Genomic DNA, 26,787 nt, shown 5'->3' on the forward strand with positions numbered 1-26,787 from the left:
AAGTCATACTTTGTTTGAACTTTTTTTGCTTCCTTCTCAGAAGCCGTGAAGAAAAAAAAGAAGCACTCACATGTCTTAAATCAGACTTCTTCCATAGAAATTGTTGAGGCATTTGGATGGACATGAGCGATATAGGGACTTCACTTTCATATGGAAAAAACAGGCTCCTGCCCCTCCCACCCGCACATGGAGGCACACTCAAGGTGATGCACGTGGTCAAAGCTGCAGGCTGGGGGGGAGGAGCTAAAGGGGACCATGCTTGGTTCACCTTTCTCCTGGCCTAAGTGGGCCTCTGCACTCTGCGATGGGACACTGGGGAGCACACTAGAGGCAGTCCATTGTGAGCTGAACAAAGGATGCTCATAGTACTCCTCATCGGAATTGGAAGGGTCATCATCAGGCACAGACACCGAGATGGAGGGGGCTAGGAGTCTACGCCTCTCCCCGCTGGTGGCAGGTTCGTGGCTGGGGAACCTGTGTAGAGGACCCACTTGATCCTCAGCCCCTTCATCTACAAACAGACACACAGGAAGAAACTGCAGGGAAAACTGGACAAGACAGACACAAGATCAGACAGACAAGACAAACATTTGCACAAGGACATGGGGTCACGGAAGCAGCACAGCAGGATGTAGACGGATGAGTGAGACCAAGCTGGTGCAGGATGGGAGACAGTGAAGTTTCATGCTTCAGGAGCCACTGAATTTAAACTCTCCCTTTAGGAATCTTGTCATTGATCTAAATGAACCAAATGCTCTGACACTCCCACTGCATAATAGAAATTATCTTTACATCTCCCTCAAATGAGTTAAAATAACAACAGAAACGCTGGGATAGAAACAAATCACTACAAAACAAATGCATCTGTTAGAAGAAATTCTTTCAAGTACGTACATCTTCTCATGTTTTTATCAATACATTTATACGTTATAAAAGAGGAAAGCTGTTAGGATCTGATGCCTGCACATTTCTGAGAGAAACTGGGCCTGTGGATGTACAACCTTAATTATCTAGTATACTCGCATGGTTAGCATTTTGGTTGATTTAATTTTTAGTTCATGACTCCCACCAGAAAGTAATTTTTAATTTCAATCCTGTTAAGAAAAATCTATAATGCATTATGTTTCTTTCTTGTCTTGCTTAGGGGAACACAACTGGCATAGCTTTTTCTTTAGATGCAAACTCCTAGGCATCCTTTTGAACCCTAGTTCTCATCTGCATGGCTGTGAAAGTATTAGAAAAGTACCCAGCAACATACACTTGTTTTCTTGTGTTCTCTGCTTCTCTTTGGAAGGCTTAATAGAGATACAGTTAGCTGAGAATTTCTACTGAGGTGGCTTCTGACCCATCACAATCGTATTCTATGCAGTTTCACTTGCACTACTGTTTTTATATTTCAAAGCCCTCATTGCATAGTTTTCATGGAAACGCTAAAGAAGCTGCTCTCATTTCTTTTCTTTCCCATGTCTTAGCTTAGAAATCTGTATTACTTAAGTATATTTCCTTAGAAATATGAGTGTATATCAGTCAGTTTGCTTAGCATTTCAAGGAGCCTAAAGAATGATCACAAAGAACAATATCTGGCTGAGACACTGTATGTATCTCAGGCCTACATGGCTGATTACTAAATTTGTTAACCACTATTTATTTACTTATATAGAGAAATAATTTTAAAATTTTGTAATTTTCAATAAGATCAAAATGCACTAGCTATCTGTATTATTTTTATTTCTATCAAAATTTAAGTGGACAGAATTATAGCATTAATTTGAAAATGCACTGTATTTTTAGCACAATAACTTATTTTCAGTCAACTGAGTGCTGACAACTGGAAATAAACCTGAAATCATAAGGACACTAAAATAATATTTTGAAGAGAGAATGCTTTTAATCTTTTGAACACATTATTTACTGATTGTTCCATGGAAGTTGTTTCTAGCTGGGTGCTCAGAACTCTCCCAGACACAATGCTTATTATATCATGGGATAGAAGAAACCTAAAATTATATTTGATATTCTTAGTTCAACTCGGCACGATTTCTCAGCTGAGCAGACGACTGGCTGAGATCTGGCCTACAACACTGGCTGAATCCTAAGTCTTGGGCTTGTCACAAGTCCCAGCCATTCATATCTCCTCTAGTGACTCCTGAGGCTGTAGACTCCTCAGGGACACAAATTCTTTCTAAAACTTCTAACACATTCAAACAGATTACATGGATAATCAATAAGTGAAAATGGCATATTTGCCTCTCTACTTTTCAACATTTTCTAGGGAGGACAGCAGACTACAATTCAAAACTAAAGAATTTAAACCTGAGAGATGATAGTTTAAAGGCAATTCTCCTTGGATAGTTTAGCCTTTTGAATATTTTGGCTTCCTCTTTCTTGTTGCTTGTTGTTGTTTCTTGAAAGTGCCAAAATGTGAAAACAACCCAGAGTCTTGCTTCAGATCCAGAACATTTCAAGGAAACAGTGCTTTCTATTCTGAAAACTTCGGCTAGTCAGGGAACAACAAAAATAACAAAAACTTTTAAATGTATCAGTGGAAAAGTAGCTTCTCTGTAGTATTTGTCTGGCTCTTAGCCAGGCAACTTCAAAAAGAAGGTCTGGCAAAACCCAGTCCCCTCTGGGGTACTCCAAGTCTCTGTTTAGGACCAATGAGACTGAAGTTCATCTACATTACACGTCCCAGAGATGTGCCAGTGAAGTGAACTTGGAGGACCATGTTGGCTGGCTAAGTTCAGAGAGTAAACCAGTGCATGGGCTTCCAGTGATAATGCTAGAAGACTAGAGATCCTCATTTGCTATAGGATTGTGTATGGCAAGTGATCTCAGTTCATACCCAAATGGAGGTGTGACACATAATAAATTATATAAATGAATGAATTATTTACTTGGGAGTGGTTTGAAAAAAAAAAAAAAACAGGAAATCAGTCCAGTGTCTTGTAACCAAAACACTCTCATTAGAAGATGACTTCACTCTCATTATCCCACAGTAAGAGCCTAGCTAGATAACATAGAGCTTTAGCGATGCAGTGAGACTGTGCTTGTAGGAACTTAGCTTTCCCAGGTGGCTCAGTGAGTAAAGACCCTGCCTGCAGTGCAGAAGACACAGATTCAATCTCTGGATCAGGAAGATTCCCTGGAGGAGGGCATGGCAACCCACTCCAGTATTCTTGCCTGGAGAATCTCATGGACAGAGGAGCCTGGTGAGCTACAGTCCACGGGATTGCAAAGAGTTAGACATGACCGAAGCAATTGGGCATAGCAGATTTGAATGTAAATTCTGGATAAGCCACTTATTAGCTATGGTATCCTGGGCAACAGTGGAAGTGAGTATTATCTGTGTGAGTGTTCTGTGTGGGTTGCTTGGAGAATTAAATGGGAAGGTATTTGAGAAAGCACCAAGAATCATTCTTGATTCCATAGATGTTAATATCTCTATCTTTAGTACAAGTTGTCATGTACCTTTACTCTTTGCTTTGATTTGATACATCAAAGCTAGACTGAGGAGATTTATGAGAAATGAATTCATAACAGTTTCACTCTTTAAGGTCAGGATTGAATGTCTCCTTTTACTATAAGTACAATTGGTTTTGGACACTTGGTTATGTCACAGAATAGTCTGTTTCATTTAATAATGTACTGTTTTAAAGGGAAGGGTTGTCTTGTGAACCTTGGACTTTTACATAGTTCCTTTGCACAATGATAATCTTCGAAAATGAAGCTGGTTTCAGTGGAGAACCACACTGCCCCTAATTTGCTTTCATACAAAATTTTCTTTAAAAGAAGCATTTGAAAATTTATATTGGGTAAAGTTTGCCACACAAAATTCAGTCTTGATCTGTCAGTCCCCCAGGGTACAATAAGTCATCATGTTTATGAGAGATTGAACAGCTTGGGGGTATTAGTGACTCTGACTTGGTGACTTTGCCTGTCCTGGCATCACAGCTTCTACCCCATGGCCTAGGGCAGCTGACTCCTCTCACATACTGCCCCGCCATCTCTAAGCCCTATTCAGTCTACAAGCTTCGGACTGAGGACTTCTCAGTTTTCCAACTGTGTCTGCTGCCCTAGAATGATGTGGAGGGAAACTGCTGGGTTAACAGTTACAGTGTGGCCACATCATTGACACAGGAAATCATCAGCCTAGGATTCTGGAGCAAACCTAAGAGGGTAGAAGGACTCCTGGTTCTGTTTCAGATTTTTCCATTGCTCTTGCATGGGCTTCCAAATTCTAACAGTTCAGTTCAAGTGATAACTATTATGGTTAGGCCAAAAAGAAAGGGGAACTTAATTTGAAAATATAATAACTAGTTCAGTTTGGTTCACTGTACCTGGGTTTCCTTTCTAAGTGTGCTACTTAATTTTTTTCATCAAAATCCCTTTGTTTCCCAGAATAAGTACATAGACTTATGAATATTACACCAATTATAATAAATGAATATTCATATATGACAGTAATTAACATCTTAAATTATTTTTAGTAGAAGCATCCATGCTTCCCCTTTGGGAAAGAACAGCTTTTAGAATGTTTGCTAATTAATAAAAAGCCTATCCTCAAAATCAATGAAATACTCAATTTAATCTAAGAACATGCACATAAAAGGACTGAACTGTGACAGTCACTGTGCCTTTAGATTGAAGTTGCTTAAGCGTGTTTTGAGGAGGGTAAAAAATCTCCTAGATGGAAAAATTCACCTACTTTCTTTCCAGGCAGTGTGCTCATAAACTCATAAGCTATATATTAAGAAATTTTGGCTTTGTCTTTACAAACCAATTGATCTGAAAATTTGAAAAGTTGATTCTTGTCTTGTGGATTTTCACTAATTTTTTTCTGATAAAACAAATAAGTTGTTATACATACTTTAAGAGTGGTTTAAAATAAAAGAGAGGAACTAGTTTGATTGCCTAGATCACATGCCTTTCATAAATTTAAGGTAAAAATATTACCTAATCTTTTAAATCAACGAAGTTTGAAATTATATATTTTCTACATAACTAAAAATTATGGTTATCTTTTTAAAAGCAAATCATTAAGACTTTGTACAGGTTGAGGCTTTCTTTTGAAAAAAATTCAATAAAAATACATGTTCAGTTTGAAAATGTTAAAAATATCTTCAAATTACTTTCAGTAGGAAGTAAGTTGACATTTTCCCCAAATATACTGAGACACCTTGAGGAAAACAATCCCGAAATGTGAAGGAACAGTTACTTTGGAATATGACACCTAACTTACCAAGATATGAAATTGATTCTATTTTTAATTTATACTTTCATTATATCTATGGTACACCCTCCAGAAACAGACTGGATGAGTCTCAGATGGCTGGGAAGACCTTGTTACCCTTTTAACTCGAACTCACATATAATAGTAAGAAGAATGAATTACTTGACCTCTAGGTGACTTGGGAGTCAACTTCATACCCACTGGGTTAAGAGGATTCCCTGATTTGGGAAAGGCTTTAAATAGGGGTTCAGAAACATTTTCAGTGACCTGTGGGAAGCAAAGCTATCATGGAAGGCTTTCCACTACATTCAGAGGAAAATCCAGGAGCCTGAACCAAGCCAGATGCTGCTCACTCCCAGATTCCTCTCCTCCACCCACCTCTCACACATTAGCCCTGGGACTCCTTCAATTCCCAGAGCACTTCATGCACTTTCCCACCTGACAGCCCTTGCACATCCTGGTCCCTCTGCCCAAATTGCCCCTTTCCTCCATCTTTCCTTGGCCAACACGTCCTCAGGCTTCTGAGATCAGCTCCCTTCACCAACCAATAAAGGAAGATTACTCTTTTTTTTTTAACCTTAAATCTCCCTGTTCTTTTCCTTCCTAGTGCTGAATTTATTTACTGGATTTCCATTCTCCACCAGACTTTGTGCTTCTTACAAGGAAGGATCATGTCTGTTTTGCTTACTAATGTACACTTAGAGAATTTGAAGAGTGCAAAGTGTTCCATACATATGAACAGATAAAATCAAGGCCAGAAAGGATCTTTCAAATCTATGAATTAAAAAGATCAAATCACATTTTTAGGGAATTAACTAATCATCAATGGTTACAATGACACTGATTATATGCAATGTTTATAGTCCTCAAATTTTCTTTTATTCATTAGACTAATTATTTCAGGCAGTAAACTTAGAAAAAAAGGCCTCAATTTAAGAAAAAAAATCTTGCTAAAAAAGGTTTAAGTTTATAAATCTATGACAAAAATAAACTATATTTATTGGTAGTTTATAGTTCAGTAATTTAGAATAACCTCTAGTAATTAAAAAAATAATGTAAACAAACCTAATTACGGATTATAAAAAGACAGTGATTCTTTTGTCATCTTATTTAATTTTTAACACAATAAAATGAGCTATAAAAGGCACAACAAAAGGAAAAATAAGTCAACAAATAAATGACTAAAATGGAAAAGTATTAATATTCTGATTTTAGTATATGAAAAGTAAATTATATTGACACAAGCAAACTTTCAATAAATTTTAAAAGCTTTCTTCTTCTCCTGTAACTCTCAAACAATAGACAAAAGTTAACTGGTCTAAGTCAGAGAACCAATAATAGTTAGCTTTTAAATAGTGTCTTTCATCTCAGATTCTAAATAGATATTCTTCAGAGGCATCTGTCTGCTTCTTCATTGCGAACTGAAAAGCTGACACGGCATTCCATGTTGACTGAATGCATAAATAGATTCATGGACAATAAAAGGTCTCAGCAGGAAAGAAGCCATGATCTCAGTTTCCAGTTCACTACTCTCAATATCAAATTTGTTCACTGACTTCTTCATTTATTCATTAATATTTATTGAGAGTTTGCCACAGGTCTGGCCCTGGGGAAGCCCTTGGCAATACAATAGTGAGCAAAACAGAGACAGCTCCTGCCAACCCTTCCAAAACAAATCTATTGATTTCATTAATATATTTATTTTTATTCAGTCACATAAAATTAAATTGTATCTACTCTTTAAAACATTCTACATGAAGTAAACTAGTTCTCTGTAGTTATTCTAGCTAGCCACTTAAACACAAAGTTATCTTTTCCTTTATCCAGCAGATTTTTCCTGTTTTATTTACCATATTCCTCTACTTTTGATTTTACATACAGAAATGATAATACATTTAAAGTCTTTGTTTCTTCTTGGTTATTTGAAACAGACAGCACCCAAGCTGGGTCACATACTAACCAATACCAAAGTCCAGCACTTATGGGTTGAGGTTTATTTACCCTTAAAAGAAGACAAACCTCAAAGAGTCCAACAGGCCTTACCTTCCTCCACTGGGACAGTCTGTTCTGAGGCTGGTGATGGGGGTGGAGAAGGAGGCAGATTAGCTGTCTCTTCAGCTGCTAAAGATCAAACAATGGAAAAATGAGATACAACAATTAATCCTACTAACCCAGTGGACATGTAGGAGTTGTGCCATCTGTAAAAAGGACTCTATGAAATTCAAGGAAAGATTCAATAGTAAGTTGCATTTCACTTATTTTATTTCAGCCCCATTACCTGATTCATAAATTTTTGAAAACCTAAAAAAAGAAGAGCATTTAATATTAAAAAAAGTCACTCCATAAAAATGGATTAGAGATAACTTCCAAAATTCTATCATTAATCTCATTAATTTTTGTCTGCTCTTTCAATTAATAAAATATTTAATTCCGGTCTTAATTTACTACATTCAAACCCAGCCAGGTAAGCATTTTAATTTGGATTTGAATTGACTGATTAAAAATATGTTAGAGCTGGAAACTATTGTTTATCTTGATCTGGAAACTAATCACAGCTATTTTAGGAGATGTATTTTTTAAACAACATTTTGTTCACTGAGTATAAAGTCAAATCCATCTTCTGTATGTATTCTCAGAAACGAAAAATGAAGCTGTCACAGCCTGAGGCAACCTTCAGATAGAAACATGTACTATGGGAGCTGAGAAATATTCTGGCCTTGGCACTACACATGAAAGAAACCCAAAGAGAAACGCTCTAAAAGATGAAATTCAGTCACACTTAACTCCCTTTTCCTCTTGAAGACACTTACCTTCTTTATGACCACTCACACGAAGGTAAGGGATTTTAAAAGGAAATATTTATCAGTCAAGGCCAGTGGTAAAATTTACTTTAAATAAGCCTTGAGGGCTTCTAAGGGATATTTTGAAGTTTTATTTTTTTTTAAGTGAGATTTTTCTTTTAAAAATTAATGAAATTTTGCCACTAACAGGGCATTATGTTAAGTGAAGTAAGTCAAACAGAGAAAGACAAATAGTGTATATCATTTATATGTGGGATCTAAAAAATACAGAAAACTAGTATCTATAACAAAAAAAGGGGCAGATTTACAGATAGAACAAACTAGTGCCTACCAGTGGGGAGGGAAGAGGGGCAATACAGGGGTAGAGAATGGGAGCTGTAAACTCTTGGGTGTAAGATAGGCTCAAGGATGTACTGTACAACATGGGAAATATAGCCAGCATTTTGTAATAGCTGTAAATGGAAAATAACTTTCCAACTGTATAAAAATTAAAAAAATATTTTTAAAAAGTAAGGTTTCCTTTCATTTCAAAGAACAGAAGTAAACCATAGAAAGAAAGCTAATGTTTTAGATAAGTTTTTCCCTCTCTGTTTTAGGTGAAAATAATCCTTGATCATTAAAGAACATTTTATTGAATATAATGAGATTATTTTTAATTATTATTGAGAGAGGATAAATTTTTATGGTTTAATTTTTAATAGATAATGGAGTGCTTATCAGAAAATCAAATATTAAAGATGCATAAGACTGAAAGAACAATAGTTATATACTATTTTTAGCCTTTAAAAACCACATTTTTCTATGGGTTAGTTATACATACCTGTGAAATAAACATATGTTGAATGCAAGAGAATTTCCTTTTTTATGTGTCTCTGCATATATACACATCTACTTCTAGCATCTATCTATCCATTGAGAGTAGGGGCACCATATCTTTGGCTGAGAGTGTTTTCCTTGGTGAGCGCCATTATATTACCTGTTTGGTCCTGTAGGGCATTTGACTTGCAATGGAGGGAGGAGGTTAATGTATTGCCCTTAAATGAACAAAGTGAAGGCTAGTACCTTATATGGGATTCAATCATTGTATCCCATATAAGGTACTAGCCACTGATGATTCTAACAATCTCTGGCTATTAGTCTTTTCAGGGAGACCCCAGAGACTGTAGTATAGACAATCATTAATCAAAACCCATAAAGGGAAACAATCATATCTAATTAAAGCATTAGAACATTTTCCTTATGAGTGGGGGCCATGACATCAAAGTGCATTGGCTTTATTTTTTTAATAACTATCTCTAGTGGTCTGGAAAAGAAAAATGAAGGTCAATTTAGGGGCAAAGTGTAATTATAAGTTGACTGTCCTAAAGACTTCTGAAATACCCTGAAATACCACAATGAGCCTGTTGAGAAAGGTGAAAATAGGTCCCAGTGCGTCCCAACAGAGGCGTTTGATGAATGTCACAAGTAGGGATGGAGTACGAGATACGGCCTATTTTTGAATGTGAAGACTTGATCCTGTGATTGAGGTGCAGCAGACACTGCCCCTGACCTGAGACTTCTCATTTACCTAAAGGCAGAGCAGGAGGTTGATCTTTAGGCTGAGCTTCTTTCTCTTGTTCACCTTTCAGGACTGCTACAGCTTCTGCCGTGACTACTTGAACTATCCTTGCAGACACCTCCTCTGTAATAAATGGCAACAAAAGAAAATAAAATGATGAGCCATCAAAAACAGGTGGCAAAGAGGAAATTAATCAAACAATACAGTCAGAATTGTATTTCACTGTCTTTCTCCATAAAAAGTGCAGTAAGGTAAGTTAAACACACACAGATAAACACACAAACACATAAACCAAAAAAAAAAAAAAGAGAGAAAGAGAGAAAGAAAGAAAATAAAAGGAGCTGGCATTCTGGGAACTAAGCAACATGCACACAGAACTAAAGAACCTGTATGGCAGTTAAAAAAGAAAAACTGTTTATACAAACAGAAATAATTTTTGTAGCCAGTAAAACACTCTTCTATGCTAATCTGAAGAAATACCTGTATGGCAGTTAAAAAAGAAAAACTGTTTATACAAACAGAAATAATTTTTGTAGCCAGTAAAACACTCTTCTATGCTAATCTGAAGAAATACCATGACTTCAAATCATAGGAAGATGCTTCAAAATGTGAATTTGTGATTAAATAACACTATCTGGGTTCAGTTTGAACAACAGAGATTAAGAAAAACCTGGGAAGATAAAATTTGAGTGGAATACATGGAAATGATGTATCAGACAGTCCCTTTCTAAAGAGCTGCTCCTTTTCTCAATAGTGGATGGTTTCAAGATCCTTAAGGCCATATGATATATATTCAACTTAGTCAGTGTCACTGTTGTTGTTTAGTCGCTTAGTCATATCCGACTCTGTGATTCCATGGACTGTAGCCCACCAGGCTTCTCTGTCTATGGAATTTTCCAGGCAAGAATACCAGAGTGGGTTTCTATTTCATTCTCTAGGGGATCTTCCCAACCCAGGGGTCAAACCCACATTTCCTGCATGAGCAGGTGAATTTTTTACTGCTGAGCGACCAGGAAAGTCCTATAGACAGTGCAATAGTTTCATTTTAAAAAGCTAGAGTGAGAGGGAGGTTCATCATTAAAGTGATCAGTCTGTGAGATGCCTGATCACTAGTTTTTGGCCTGTCACATCATCTGCTGAACCATGTCAATGCTAACTTTATACAACCTTGTCAGAAAAAATTCAGGCAAAGATGATCAATGATGATCAATTCAGGCATGTATCATCAATTAAAAAGGAAAGAAGTCTTTTGAGATTAAAAATATTTTCTAAATTAGAGATAAAATTCTACAGAATTTTTTCATCATATTTATATAAAAACATCTACCACAAGGAAATTAGTCTACTTGACTGATGTTGAAGCTGAAACTCCAATACTCTGGCCACCTCATGCGAAGAGTTGACTCATTGGAAAATACCCTGATACTGCAAAAGATTGAGGGCAGAAGGAGAAGGGGACGACAGAGCATGAGATGGCTGGATGGCATCACTGATGCCATCCCATTCGATGGACATGGGTTTGGGTGGACTCCAGGAGTTGTTGATGGACAGGGAGCCCTGGCATGCTGCGGTTCATGGGGTCGCAGAGTTGGACACGACTGAGCGACTGAACTGAAATGAACTAATTTCAACGATGAAGCATCCTTTTTCTTTACTATCAAAAACAGGTATGGAATAATTACAGTATTAAGTACCAAAGATAAAATTCATCTTTATAAGGATGTTTTAACCTATACAATTTAAGTCATAGTATCACACAATTTTAGAGCTAAAGAACTTTGAGAGAAGTTTGTCTAAATTTTCCAATTTTGCAGATGAGACAAAGGCTGAGTATATTGATGAGATTTGCTCAAGTTCACACAGCTGATGGAGGCAAAACATATTAGAACCCAGGTTTCTAACTATTATGATGTTCTTCCTCTTAAACAGGTCAGCAGAAGGTATAATGGAAAAATAACGAAAACATTCTTTAGCAGTCATGTGTGAATTACTAAAGGAAATGTATGAACTACTATAAAGGTAGGAACCAAGGAAACACATTCTCAGATCTGCTTGTCTATTCATGTATCTAATGTACACAATTGCTATTCCTGATTATATTTGGAGACTATGTAACAAGTGATTGACCAATATCTATCTATCTAATCATTTATCTGCCTGCCTACCTATCTACCTATATATCTTGAAGACTATGTTAGAAACTGCAATAGATAATTTACCTCAAGGAGATTAATATTTTATTTCTAAGAGACAGTACTATTTTATTAGCATTTTAGTTCCATATCAGCTTTTGCAGGTAACTATGTGACAACAACAATCATCAAAGCATTGTAAAGATTAAGCATTGTAATCATCAAAGCACTGTAACTGCTATGCTATTTGCTGGGGAGGACAGGGGAGGAAGAAGGGCTGCGTATTTTTATGAAGCCAAGCTGCTGGGTCGAAAGGCTAATCTCCCAGAGTGACATCATCAATGGAAAGAACACTGCAAAACATGCCACAGAAAGTTAAATCCACTTGGAGACACTTCTTTGTTGTCTACACTGTTTAATAAAATAACAAAAAGAATTATTTTACTTTTTGTGAATTGCCACTTACATGTATTAACTTTCAATGAAATTCAGGCATTTAAAAATCAAGAGAGTAATCTTAGGGCTTCTAGCATCCAAGTGTTTTATGGAGAACGGAATGCAGTGGAGAGGCGGAGCAAGCACTCCATAAAATGGGATATATATAAAACCAATGCATCTTCTGGATCATTCCTGCATCTCCCTGTTGACACTACGCACATTAGTATCTCCCTATAGCACTTAGGGAATATATCTTGTGTGAAATTGTGCTGGTACACAAGCCTTATCTCCACTTCTATGCAGTTTCACAAGTCAAGGATTTCTCTTTGGCATTGGTGCAATTCTCAAAGCTCCTCTCATTGAACTTTATCCAGATTGGACCTTTAACACAATTTTTTGAAAGGATGAAAAATCAACATGAAAAGCTTGTTCATAATATTTACACAAATTCAGAAGTAATCTGTGACTGTTACTATATTTACTAACTTAACCCTCCCCATTTATATAATTTATTGTATTCTTAAGATTTTGATGCATTCTGGATTAAATGGGGTTCCAAAATTCTTCTGTACTTTCTGAAGAATTTTCCAGGATCTGAGAGCAGTTAAAAAATGAAATTTGTTTACATTGGGAAGACAGTCCAATAAAAATAATACAAATATCTGCTAATTTATGTGAACAAATTACAAGTGAGCTACATAATTACACTAGTCATTTTGCTTGAGAGTGTATTTACAATAATTCTGACACCAGGGAGAACTAGTTTGCACGTTCTTAGCTAATGAGAACAGAGGTAAAGTCAATAAAGAATGCATTTACATGAGGTGTGGGTCAAGTGACATCTTCAGGCACTGTACAGGTTCTCAAAATATTCTAAACAGAAATAAATGAAGGGAAAATTGAATCATAACCTGCCTCCAAACAGTTTAGACAGGACCAACTTAAGTAAAATGCACTATATCAGCTGGTACCACATGTTTTATGAGTGACAATTTAGTTTTAGCAAAACAATATTAATTTAGATGGAAAGTAGCAGGACATTTGAATTTTACTGGGTTTGCTGTTTGAAAGAACATTAATTTAAACGTGCTTGAGTTTCATGGTTGAATAAGCTGATTCTATATTTGTAGGTATTTAATCAAAACTAGTAAGAAAATAATCTAGCCCAATCTTAGGAGAACTGATCTTTTTTTTTTTTTCAAAGGAATTTCACAGATTATAAGAAATGCTACTTTAGAATAATCAAATAGGCTGTGTGGGTGCCAAGTTCATGACATGTTATATTCCATTCTGGGGAAAATAATATTGTTAAAACTTTAAAAATAGAAAATAAATCTATCTTCTAATATTATTATAATTTTACTGTTTATTCAGGAAATCACAAATATAGGGTTGCTCAGGGGTTTCAAATGGTCCAGTCAGTTTAAAAGTCTTTCTCTAAGCAAAGGCTGGCATCATTGTAGAGATGGCAGCTTCCCCCATGAATGATGGCCTTTTCCCAATGGAGGCCTAATCGGCAGATCTCCTGAGGGAGCCTCGTTGTTATAGCCTGGCTTTTGGAACAGGGGCAAGTTTACTCAGGGTTCAGGTAAAGTTCAGGGAAGGCTAATGGTAAACATGTCGAACATTTACAAAAGATAAAGGAAGACAGTCAAAAAATCAGAACTATAAAAATGATAAGAGTTACAATGTGTGTGATTATAAATATATAACTATAGCTAATTATGCAATATAATTATATATATTCATTCTACAAGTATTTATTAAATGCCACCATCCATCCATCCACCCTTCTATCATATCTTTCTATCTATCTAAAGTATTACTATCTTTTATATTATACATTAGACAAAGTCACATGGACTTTAAAGCAGAGATATGTGGGCATAAACTCCAGCATTGCTACCTTCTAGTTACTTCATCTTTGGAATTTTACTCAAACTCATTGAGTTTCAATTCCTCAACTAAAAAAAAAATTGGAAATGATAGTAATACCCATCTCACAGGTTGTTGTGAGGAATTCAAAAATACAACAGGGCTGGCACATCAAGGACTCAAATAAAAAGATTTCCCACTAGTTCTTCACCAAGATGCTTTCATTTTCTCTCAGTCATACAGTGTTCTGAGTTTTCTACTTTTATATTTCTACTTACAGAAAGAGCAACAGTGATATGCAGTAAGAGTTCCAGCCCAACGAGGCTATTTATGTCGAATTATAGGATAGTATGATTAATCTGTGATTACCTATGTTGATGGCCAGTTTTTCTGGTTGTTATTGTTGCTTTCTTTCCCTAGACAAAGCTAGAGGGATGTTATTTATTTTCTGGCTTCATACAAACTTCTTTGGCTGTATAGGTTCTGGGCTACCATCTGCTCTAGATTCAGCCAGTAAGTCCCAATTATCGAGGGTCTTCTAGACAGTGTTTCTAGAAGCAAGATAACCCATATCTACCGCTGAGGACAATGAACAACATGAAACATTCTTTTTGTGATGAACAGATTAGATGACATTTTAATTCTGCACTGCTTACTTGTTCTACATTCTTATTCCCTTTCTTACTTTCTAATTTATTGTTGTTAATTTTTCCTTCCAAACATTATACATACAAAATTTTGAGTAGGATTTAGTCATTCAGGAGATTAAAGATGAATACAGATTATGCATAAATTGACAAAGTACTATTCATTATACTTCACTGAGAGTTACCATATCTTCACAAGGCCAAATTTGCCTGTTACTCCAGGTATTTCTTGACTTCCTAGTTTTGCATTCCAGTCCCCTATAATGAAAAGGATATCTTTTTTTGGGTGTTAGTTCTAGAAGGTCTTGTAGGTCTTCATAGAACCGTTCAACTTTAGCTTCTTCAGCATTACTGGTTGGGGCATAGACTTGGATTACTGTGATATTGAATGACTTGCCTTGGAAAATGAACAGAGATCATTCTTTCATTTTTGAGATTGCATCCAAGTACTGCATTTCAGACTCTTTTGTTGACTATAATGGTTACTCCATTTCTTCTAAGGGATCCTTGCCCAAGGTAGTAGATACAATAGTCATCTGAGTTAAATTCACCCATCCTAGCCCATTTAAGTTTGCTGATTCCTAAAAGGTCGATGTTCCCTCTTCCCATCTCCTGTTTGACCACTTCCATTTGCCTTGATTCATGGATCTAACATTACAGGTTCCTATGCAATATTGCTCTTTACAACATCAGACTTTACTTCCATCACCAGTCACATCCACAAATAGGTGCTGCTTTTGCTTTGGCTCTGAAGAAAGGAAATGTTAAAGAATGCTCTGACTACCACACACCTGTACTCATCTCACATGCTAGCAAAGTAATACTCAAAATTCTCCAAGCCAGGCTCAACAGTACATGAACTGTGAAATTCCAGATGTTCAAGCTGGATTTAGAAAAGTCAGTGGAACCAGAGATCAAATTGCCAACATCCACTGGATCACTGAAAAAGCAAGAAAGCATCTACTTCTGCTTTATTGACTATGCCAAGCCTTTGACTGTGTGGATCACAACAAATTGTGGAAAATTCAGAAAGAGATGGGAATACCAGACCACCTGACCTGCCTCCTGAGAAGTCTGTATGCAGGTCAAGAAGCAACAGTTAGAACTAGACACGGAACAGACTGGCTCCAAGTTGGGAGAGGAGTACATCAAGACCGTATATTGTCACCCTGCTGATTTAACTTATATGCAGAGCACATCATGAGAAATGCTGGATTGGATGAAGCACAAGTTGAAATAAGATTGCTGGGAGAAATACCAATAACCTCAAATATGCAGATGACACTACACATCGCAGAAAGCAAAGAACTAAAGAACCTCTTGATGAAAGTGAAAGAGGAGAGTGAAAAAGTTGGCTTAATTCAGAAAACTAAGATCATGGCATCTGGTCCCATCACTTTATGGCAAATATATGGGGAAACAGTGGAAACAAAGACTTTATTTTTTGGGGCTCCAAAATCACTGCAGATGGTGACTGTAGCCATGAAATTAAAAGACACTTTCTCCTTGGAAGAAAAGTTATGACCAACCTAGACAGCATATTAAAAAGCAGAGACATTACTTTGCCAACAAAGGTCTGTCTAGTCAAGGCTATGGTTTTTCCAGTAGTCATGTATGGATGTGAGAGTTGGACTATAGAGAAAGCTGAGCGCCAAAGAATTGATGTTTTTGAACTGTGGTGTTGGAGAAGACTCTTGAGAGTCCCTTGGACAGCAAGGAGATTCAACCAGTCCATCCTAAAGGAAATTGGTCCTGAATATTCACTGGAAGGACTGATGTTGAAGCTGAAACTCCAATACTTTGGCCACCTGATGCAAAGAACTGACTCATTAGAAAAGACCCTGATGCTGGGAAAGATTGAAGGCAGGAGAAGGGGACAACAAAGGATGAGATGGTTGGATGGCATCACTGACTCAATGGACATGAGTTTGGGTAAACTCCAGGAGTTGGTAATGAACAGGGAGGCCTGGCGTGCTGTAGTCCATGTGGTCACAAAGAGTAGGACACAACTGAGCGACTGAATTGAACTGAGCTTGCAGTTAAAAACATGACACATCTTACTGTAATCTGAAATTCTGAAAGGATTAGTTATGTTTCTTTTGACCATCTAAAATTTTCAGAAGTGGACATTTTTAGTTTATGTTAGAAATTGTCTTAAGGATGTTGTGTAATATGTATTTTATTCTATCTTTTGTTAATGTCAAGGATTTAGAATTTCAGTGAAAACCTTACAACCAGTATTTGAATATTAACTTGGTATAATTTTACCAGCAGTGTCATTATGCTAATGAGACAGTTTTTATAACTAATAAAAAAATAGCTCATGATGTGACCATAAAGTCTTGTCATGCCTAAGGAAAATGAATGATAACTTGGAACTGATCTGATAAAAGATCTGTCAAAAATCAGCTAGACATTAAAAGCAACTTCTTTAAAACAAATCCATTTATAATCTTTAAATAATGTTATTGCTTATGAAAAGTGAAAGTGAAGTCGCTGAGTTGTGTCCAACTCTTTGGACTTTAGCCTACTATGTTCTTCCATCCATGGGATTTTCCAGGCAAGAATACTGGAGAGGGTGCCATTGCTTATAGACTTATATAAAATAAAGGATTTAAAGATAAAACACAGGGAATAGAGCAACAGGTGACACTGTATCATCAATATAGAGATAAACAGCTACAGGTAACAACGTGAAGTCTGTCTTGTAAACATATTCTGAATAACAGACATGGGGTTGGTATTCACAAGAGGATCAAAGCAGTCCTCAGGAGACTGAACTGAATTCTGGAAAGCATGTTTATTTTTGTTATTGGGTAAATATACTGGTGGAAGCATATACCACCAATAGAAGTAAATAGGTATAAGAAACTGAGACGTGCTCTCATCCACAGAAACCTACTTGATAATACCTTGGAGATTTGATGCTAAGCTACTTACATTCTCCTACATAATGAATAAACATCATATTGCAATACAAGGTTATTAAATAAGTTGCTACACTAGGCACTTCTATTTCCTGTCAATATTATATATTTCACACAGTAACATATTTTCCAAGTTGGAAAACTAGCAAAATCATGGATAAAGGCAATTTACTGTCTCATTAGAATATCATTTTGATTTATATCAGTGTAGTACAGATATTTTATATCATAGTAGATTCTGGTGTCAGAAAATCTGGAATCAAACCCTGTCTTTCGCTCTTACTAACTGCAAGTAAATACTGTCTCTAAGCTTCCGTTTCCCCATCTAAAAAGGGGAACTGAAGTGATATTTATCTTTTGGTATATTGGGACAACTAAATGAAATATATATATATATGTAAAGTGCTTATTTAAATTATATATTACTATTTTAATCACATTCACAGGTTTGTTATCAAGTCTACTATCATCATTTGATCGACAAAATGTAGGGAAACATTGACAGTTTCTGTCATACACTAGGACAATTCTGTCATTTTTCCCAGTGAGTACCTTCTTGCTTGAATTTTGGGTCATTGTCTAACAGACTGTATCGGGCTCCTGCCAGTGATTCTTGCAACTAAAACGATAAGGTAAGTTTTACTCTATCCTTATACCATGTTGCTGTTGTTTAGTGGCTGAGTTGTGTCCAACTCTTCTGTGACAAGGCTCCTCTGTCCATGGGATTTCCCAGGCAAGAATACTGGAGCGGGTTGCCGCTTCCTTCTCCAGGGGATCTTCCCGATCCAGGGATATTCAGCATTTACAGTCGGTTTGCAATCCTCCAGTTTTTTCCATGATGCTGATTCATGCTACACCACTATGCATTTCTGGTCACATTATTTTATCATGTCGAATTCTGTTGCTAGTGTCAGGCCCCGTCTTTAGCACCTATTTTTGGTTTAGTAATTTTGTTATATTAATCTATCAATATTGTTTGTTTGATTTATAAACAATGGAGCTGAAACTTTCTCAGTGGCCCTGACAATTCCAACCTGGTTCTGAGCAAATTATGACATTGTTGGTATACAAAGAAGTCTGATTTTTAATGTGTACCTTTTAGGTTTTCATCACAACCAGCTGAGATGACTTGAATATGTAAAGGCTCAATGATTACACTGTGAACAACAAAAAAATCCAAGCAAGTTGGCATATGCCTGAGAATATATTTTTGTTGATTTCTTTCAGGTTAAGAGAAAAGTAAGAGATGTTGACAATAAATTCAACCATATGGAATATAAAAGCCAGAAAGCGCTTTTGCTTTTAAGAATAGTTAAGCATAATAGTGCTGTGTTAAAAGAAATGACAAGTAAGCCTACCGTACCCTTGTGAAAGAAGGAACACAAAGCAATTTTAGACAGAATGCTCCTGTCAAGAAAAGGTTTTTCTCAGTGGGGTAGAGAACGGTTGCCTAGGAAACTGAAGCTAATTGCTGCTGCTGATGGAAACTAGTCAACAAGGAAAGCACTGTGTTCGAAGCGCTCGGCTAAACAAATACCCTAGATAAATTCATATAAACAGGGAAAGAAGGAAAGTGCCTTGCCTCTGCTCCAGCTTAATTTGGAGAGTGAATGAATGGTCTCTCTGAAGCTGTTCCCCGTGATCAAGTGTTGATGAAGGAAATTAAAAGAGCAGATTGGTTTTTGTTGTTGCTGTTTTTGTTTGTTTCTCTGGCACCTTGGTACTTATTAAAGAGGCCAGCATTGGCATATCCCTTCCTAATCAGATTCCCATTGATCTCAAAGGGTCACCCTAGCCACCTGGCCAACACGACAGCTGTGGATTTCTGGGTACCAGCTTTTTCTTTCAAAGAGGAATTCCAAAGATTTACTGACTAAAACAAGGATAAATTTATGAGGGAAAACGCGTTTGCAGTAATGTTAGTCTACGGAGATAAATGCATTTAAGATGAGGAATCATGACTGCACAAAGTTCATTCTGAAGGGTACTTAAATTTAAGTTATATTGTACCCACTCCAGATGATGTAACTATGCTTAGTCATTACCAAGTCACTACTAAGGCTAATGATTACCTTGGCATTACCAAGGAAAGATGAATAAGACATGGTGTTCCTATATTTAAATTGTACTGGAAAGTGGGACAATCTCATTGAAGAACATGTTTTTGGTTGTTTTTTTTTTAAGATTGTTCTAGTAAGGGCCACAGATTTTGGCTGATCTATACATTCACAGTCACTCACATGGTCCTCTTCTGAAAGGCATTTGCAACAATTTGGGCTAGGATTAGGAGTAGTGTATGATTATAGGAGAAATTTTCCCTCTTTCTCCTTTTTCCCTATTTCAACCTATGTGCTTGAATCCATAATCTTGCTTAGATGGCCAATTTAATCTACTCAAATGAAGTTCTTAGAGCTTGGATAGAATTGGCCTAATGTTTAATTTACTTAAAGGGAAAGACTTTGTAAATTAAGATGGTTATCAGTAGAAGGATACTGCAAGTTAAGAACAACACATATGGAATCAAAAGTAATTAGGAAGGCAAAGCACCAATCAAAAACAGTACCTACTGGAAAATTTCACTTCTAGTTTTAAGCATACAGCAGAAGAAATACAGCAAGCAAGTATGGCTTAGCTTTATAATTATATATTCTAATTAAAGGTTTGTGCTGTTGGTGGTATTGGAGGATCTAAATGTAGTAATATGTGCATATTTGTAGCGTTGTTTGTATTTCATACAGTAAACATTTACTAATTAAATCAGCTTGCAATATTTTATTGATTCTAAATTAATTTGAGAAAGAAATGTCTTGGGGAATATGGCTCTCTGAAAATTTCAAACTGTTTAATATCAATAAATTGAGTACAATAATTAAGGCACTGAGGGAACTGATAAAATGTTTTCAGAGCCTTGTAAAGCACAGGTTTTGCATTTTGTCAAAACCATTACAATTGTACTACTCCTTGTAGGCTTGAGAGAAACTGGATTACTGTCTGTATTGTCTTGAGCACATCACACAAAGCAATGTAGCAGGAGACATTATTAATAACATTAATGAAGAGATGAACTATCAATAAAACTAAGAGAGATAGAAAAAATTCATCCTTAGAGTAACTGTGTGATAATACAAAATACACTGTGTGTGCAGAACAGCACTTGCACACATGTGCGTATGTGTGTGTGTGAATCTATGCATGTGCCAGCATTCGTGCACATGAAGGTCTATTTGTGTCTTCAAAGTTTTATCTGTTTTGGGTGCCTCAAAAGACTTGGGCACCAGCACAAGTCTAAGACTTCATATGGGGAAATTATTGCTTCTACCATTGCAAAACCAGGAATGTCTGAGACAGAGAACACAATGAAAAAATGGAAAAACATTCTAGATTTCAGAAAAGAAAAAAATCACTGAAGCAAAATTTTAATGTATAAGTGCTCTATATATCAGGGAGAGTCTTTACTAGTTACGTCTATAAACTGAAAGATTTCATCTAGGGAAAAACTGTTACAATAAAAAGGTAAAAATCATCAGCTTAGCTACATTTTGTTGGCACCATCTCATCCCCAAGGTAATAATTTTAAATCTTTGGCGGCCTTCTAACCTAGAACCCTACGGAATTTAGGAACTATGGTGGGGAGATTGCTTTTGTCATAGTACATCATGGTGTACCTTCAATCAGCAAACAGACAGACCAACATGACTTCTGTGTAATTAGTTTGCTTAAGCCTCTAGTCCTAACATAGTTCTAAGAATGAATGTGTAAATAATAATATACAACATCCACCTTATTTGATTCTTCTTAGTCAGTCTCTCATGAAATGTAAGTATTTTAAGTGATTCTCTTTTACAACTGCCTATTTTATTTTTGGCACTGGAATTATAGAAAATATTGTTCACAAATATTCTCTTTATGTCAGTCCTGAAAGGACTTGGCAGACTTTTAAGTCACTAAGTACACATGATAATTCTTTATCATTTCCAAATTATAACTGAATATATAGAACCTGCGAACCATGTTTCAATTATACTGCAGGAAAAAGGACAGTGGAATTAATTACATTATAAAATTCTGAAAAGTAAAATGCTATGACAGAAAAGAAAACAAAAAATGAGAAAGAAAGATAATTTTGAGCCATCATTCTTTTAGTCTTTAATAATGCTTGTTAAGTAGAGCTCAGCCATAACATAAGATAAGGAGGACTGTTTCTTTGGAAAAATTCCAAAAAGAAAAATTGTTGATAGTTAAGGATCTTTCCCAGGGTCTCTGAATAGCAAAATCAAGAGAATTTGCAAATAAAAAAATAATTTTTTTAAGTAAGAAAATAAGTGTTAAGTCTAACATTATATTTATACTATTATGATAGTAAAAAGCAAAGACTTAAATAGAATTTAAAAATTTATGCCAAAAATTATTCTAGAATAAAAATATCTTTTGTATTCTGGATTGATTAATGCATTCCATGAAACATCCTATTAAATGAATTTCTCTCCAACAAAAAGTTTATGTTAAGATAAACAAAAACAAGTAATAGTAATTTCAAAGTAATCCAGAAATTTTCAAATAACATACAAATACTACTTTAGAAAGTTCCCTCTAATTATCTGTTGAAATAAAATTTTACATTGATGATTTTGCTTCAATGTTGTTTACTTACATCAATCTATATCTCTTCTGTGTAGTGGGTCTCACTGATATCAAGCATACCTCTAGAAATACTCGCAAATTGTGGGTGCGAAGGGTGATATATCATACTTAAAACTGTCAAAGGTGGGATGGCAAATATTTTCAAGAGGACAGAGATCATTGCTATCCTGATTGAACGAACTTCCTCTCCTAAAATGCGACTTTTGAAAGTGGTATCTGTACTTGCTTCAAACTCATTTCTCTGTTTCTTTTTTACTACAATCAAGACAGAAGAATTGGGTGACAACTGGCTTGGAAGAACTGTCTTACATGCTTTGTGAGACAGGCCAAGTTAGTGCAATTTTTTTTTTGTTTTTTTGGAGAAAAGTCAATTCTGGTAAAGTTCTCAGGAGAACAGGTTTATTCCAATCTTTCCAATGCTTTAGTCACAGTCTTGGTTTTTCAAAAAACCAATAGATAATTTTTAAAGAAAAAAAAACTACACTTTAGCTTAAGATAAAGAATAGTAGCATGGAAATGCAACAAGGAGAAAAAGTATCCAAAGAACTGATTCATTTTAAAAACTGCTTATAAAATTAACAGTAGTTTAATTAAATACTGTCCTTTAAATACTGAAATAATAATTAAAATTAGAAAATGTAAATGGGAGCATCTTTCATTTTAATATGTCAAAAAGGAAAGAAAGTTATCAATTACATGCAGCTTTTAAGATTTTTTAAAATAAGAAAACTAGAGAAATGTATCTGATTGAAACTGAAACATTTTTCCTAAAATTAGTGAATAAATACCCCTGTTATTCAATAGTGAAATGCTGTTTATTACCTAAGAACTTATCATTTTCAAGTAATTTTATAGACTCAAAGATGAAGTAGTGTAAAAGAACATTGGTGATATATTAATCATGTTGACCTTAAAAAATAGGATACATAACATCTCTCCAAGACAATACTAGTATATTCCTTTAATAAAGTATAATTAAGTCTATGACTTAGAGCATCCATTTTCTTTAAGATTCAGTTTGTCCATTTGCCAGAAATGAAATTTGTGTGGCCTTCTGATTTATAGTAGTGAGGCAATCTTTACCTTAAAGCCAGAAGATCAACAAAGGTGTGCATTTTAGAGTTCTGTTCACAGGATATTTCAGTATCATTTTCTATTGAGACCAACTCTATTACATCAGACTCTGTTTTGCAAGAATGAATAAGAAAAGTTGTTTAATATCTGTGTATTTCTTAGCTGTTAGATTATGGATGTGTCTCAGAAAGGTCATTTATCCTGATTTTTTATATTTTTCCCAGTTCAGGTGTTTTCATCATCAAGACTGTATTTCTAATCAGATGTCTTACTTCTATTTTAAGTCAAAGATATGTTTTCTTCACTCCAAATCTTCACTCCCATCTGCAGAACATAACAAGTCTTCTGCTATATCCCTCCATGACACTCTCTTTACAACAGTATTTCAGAATTCCAACTTGATTGAGCTAGTCAACACTTCTACAGTCTTCACTCTGAATCCAGCCTCCCCCCAAGTTCCTCCATTTGCCTCTTTAGTTCCAACATTCCTAACATCATCTTTCCCACAAATATATTGCTTACACAATATATATACAAAATATATTCAAAGTTTTTGTAGCCCTATTTTATTTATGTAATTTCCATTCTCAAAATTGAAGATGAATACTAATTTTCTCTCTTCCTTTTTTTTAATTGTCTCTGAACTTTTTATTTTGTATTGGGGTATAGCTGATTCAGTGTTGCAATAGTTTCAGGTTCTCTCTTCTTTATCTCACTTTCAAAAATATTTATTAACACCTACTATGGAGTATAAGCATTGCATTATATACCAGAAGGAACATGGAGATGAATGAAGCACAGCTTCCACATCAAAACACATGATCAATGCTATTAGCAAGACATAAACATGGTACACAGGGGTATTTGAAAGAGGAAGAGATTCATTTGAAAGAATAAAATGAATCAGTTCTGAACCTTTGATTATGAATTTCTAATAATCTCTTCTGTTACATGTACCCTTTCAAATGAGTCCTCTGTCACTTGTTTCATGATGCAGCATTTGAATTAAACCAGAACAGAGTGCTTGGGCAAATTAACTAGGTTTGCAAAAGAGAACACTGTTAGTTCAAATAGAGAACTGACTACTCATGCTGGAGCTACTTATGCAAGAATCAGAGGTGCACAGCTCCCAGCCTTACCTTGACCTGTGTTTCCAAACACAAAATCTGGACTGAAAATATTGAATCTAATTTTCAGGGTGCTGAGGCTGAATCATCTCTATTACACATGATTTTTCTCTGAATCTTGTGTTGATTGCTCCCTTAGTACCCATTTTGCCTAATGTTTTATGAAGTTTGAGCATTGCTGAAATCAATTGTAAAAGTGGACATTTAACTCTCCTTTCTAACATTTGCATACTAGCACTACCTAGTATTTGCATACTTGTTAAAAGCTGCCATGAGAGCCTAGAACACATGCTTCCCTCTTTCTCTGCTCATCAGCATGGCTGGGTTTAGAACTCTATTTTCTGAGTGTTGCTGAACCATGACTCATTCTGTAAGGCGAGTCACAAAGAGAGAGGGCACTGGGCGGTTTGGTGTCCTTTCCCCCCCAGGACAAGTCAGATGTCAAGTCAGATCATGCTTAAACTACCAGGTCTGCAATGCAGCACCCGTCGTTCTGTTCATCTGCTCCTGGTATGAATTTCCAGACTCCCCTGACAATCAAAGCAGTGCTTTATGTAATGTGCTAAGGTGCAGTGAAGTGTGAGGGGATGAGAGGGCTAGATACACTGAAGCAGAAAGTCGGTTCATCTTAAGTGGCTTGGGGAGAAAAGAGGGAGGTGTTGATGACTGCTAGGTACTCCCTGACCTACTAACCTCCCAGTAGCGATAAAACCAAACCTGGAGCCAACCCTCAAGAGGATATTTGGTACACAGTGACAGACATTTTTCTCAGGTATATGCAAGCAATATAATCATATATATATATATATATATACATATATATATATATATATATATATATATAACTTTTAAAAACACACATTAGTGATTGATGAAGAATATTCTCCAGATATTAGTTAATTTATTTGTTCCAAATTACTATTAAGGTTTTTCTCTTTTATTTTCTGGGAAGAGAGAATTCTTAGTAATTGAACAAGGGATATATAAAGGTCATGCATAATCCTAACCAAAACATAGGCTTAGAGGGTCAAAAAAAAAAAAAAAAAAAATCAGGAAGACTGGCTTCCATGACTGATTATTGTCATCTATTCACTACAAACAAAAAAGATTTTATGAACTGTTTAGAAATCTTCTCTAAATGGAGATTTAAAAAAACCTCAAATTGGGATACATTGAAAGAAAAATATGATGATACAACATGGTAGCAAATTAGGAGAAAATTTGATAAGGTCTTGAAAAAAATATAGGATTACAAGAAAGGCTCAAGTGAAAAATTCAATGCTATTAAATTATACTTACAGCTAGAAACAAGAGAGACAGTAATTTTTACAAGTAGTTCCGAACTCTCCTCAGCTCAAATCTGTTGTATTAAGATTCAAATTCAAAACAATAATTTTTCAAAGTGTCAGTGGACCAAAGAGAATTATATATATGTGTGTGTATGTGTGTGTGTGTATATTTATATACATATATATATATATTAGTGTCTATGATGTAGTTCTGACTTTAACCCAAAACAAGACAATAAAGAAACGAAAATGATTTCCACAAGTGCAAGGGAGGAATTTTCTGGAGGAACATACATGGGAGTAAATGCATATGCAAATTAATCTTAATTTTAAAATATTATATTACATTAGATCAAGTCTTACTCTTCACAACTTGAAGTGTTTGTAGGCAATTAAAATTCCAAGGAATAAAATCATGGGTTTTATTTGTTGAGTCACTGGGTTTAATTAAAAGGAGACAAGAGAAACCAAGTTTTCCTTAAATTTTGATTCATAATTACCAGCTTCAAACAATCACATTCTACTCTAAGATTCTGGCTGAAGAGCAAAGAAAGATACAAGGTAATTTTTTTTATAGAAAGAACTACCTACAATTGCACATTTAAATAAACAACTGTATCTGGTACCTATCTTTTCTTCTAATTTGTAAAACATTACAAGCTGTATTTAGCAATATCTGCTATAAGCAAGCAACCTTACCAAGGTTGAGAGGCTGTTCTTCATTATAAAATCCAGGCAAGCCAGCCCCCAATTAGGTTCAGATCCCCTTCTATTTACCAACAAGGCAAGTCACATATGATTGAAGCTAATACTCCAAACCTGCTTCAAATGGTACAGAGAGCACATAGGACAAAGCAAACGTGACAAATACAAACCTCATGCCTTTTCTAGCAATCCTTGTCTTTCTCACTTTTTCTAGCCCCAGATGCCCAACCTTTCGAAGGAAAACATTGCAAAGATCCCCATTTTCTGTCCTTGTCCATCGGCGCCGCCAGGCGCAGACACTTTGCAGTGAGGCCGTGTGCTTTTCTGCAGATCCACCCTGAAT

At 35.6% G+C, this 26,787-nt stretch overlaps 1 protein-coding gene across 7 annotated transcripts in view; it reads right to left on the bottom strand.

Annotated features, from left to right (window-relative positions):
• Positions 1-26,787, bottom strand: part of MAP2 (microtubule associated protein 2) — a 285,457-nt gene that overhangs the window by 42,992 nt on the left and 215,678 nt on the right. For 5 of the 7 annotated variants that reach the window (XM_065930672.1, XM_065930676.1, XM_065930674.1 and 2 more), the window contains 2 exons: positions 9,599-9,712; positions 7,274-7,351 (listed from right to left, as the gene is read on the bottom strand). In XM_065930672.1, coding sequence (XP_065786744.1) covers positions 7,274-7,351; positions 9,599-9,712 — 192 coding nt within the window. The remainder of the gene's footprint in view (positions 1-7,273; positions 7,352-9,598; positions 9,713-26,787) is intronic. The other 2 variants (XM_065930678.1, XM_065930677.1) reach the window with 1 other exon arrangement.

Source organism: Muntiacus reevesi, chromosome 3 (genome assembly GCF_963930625.1).
Source record: "Muntiacus reevesi chromosome 3, mMunRee1.1, whole genome shotgun sequence".
NCBI lineage: Eukaryota > Metazoa > Chordata > Mammalia > Artiodactyla > Cervidae > Muntiacus > Muntiacus reevesi.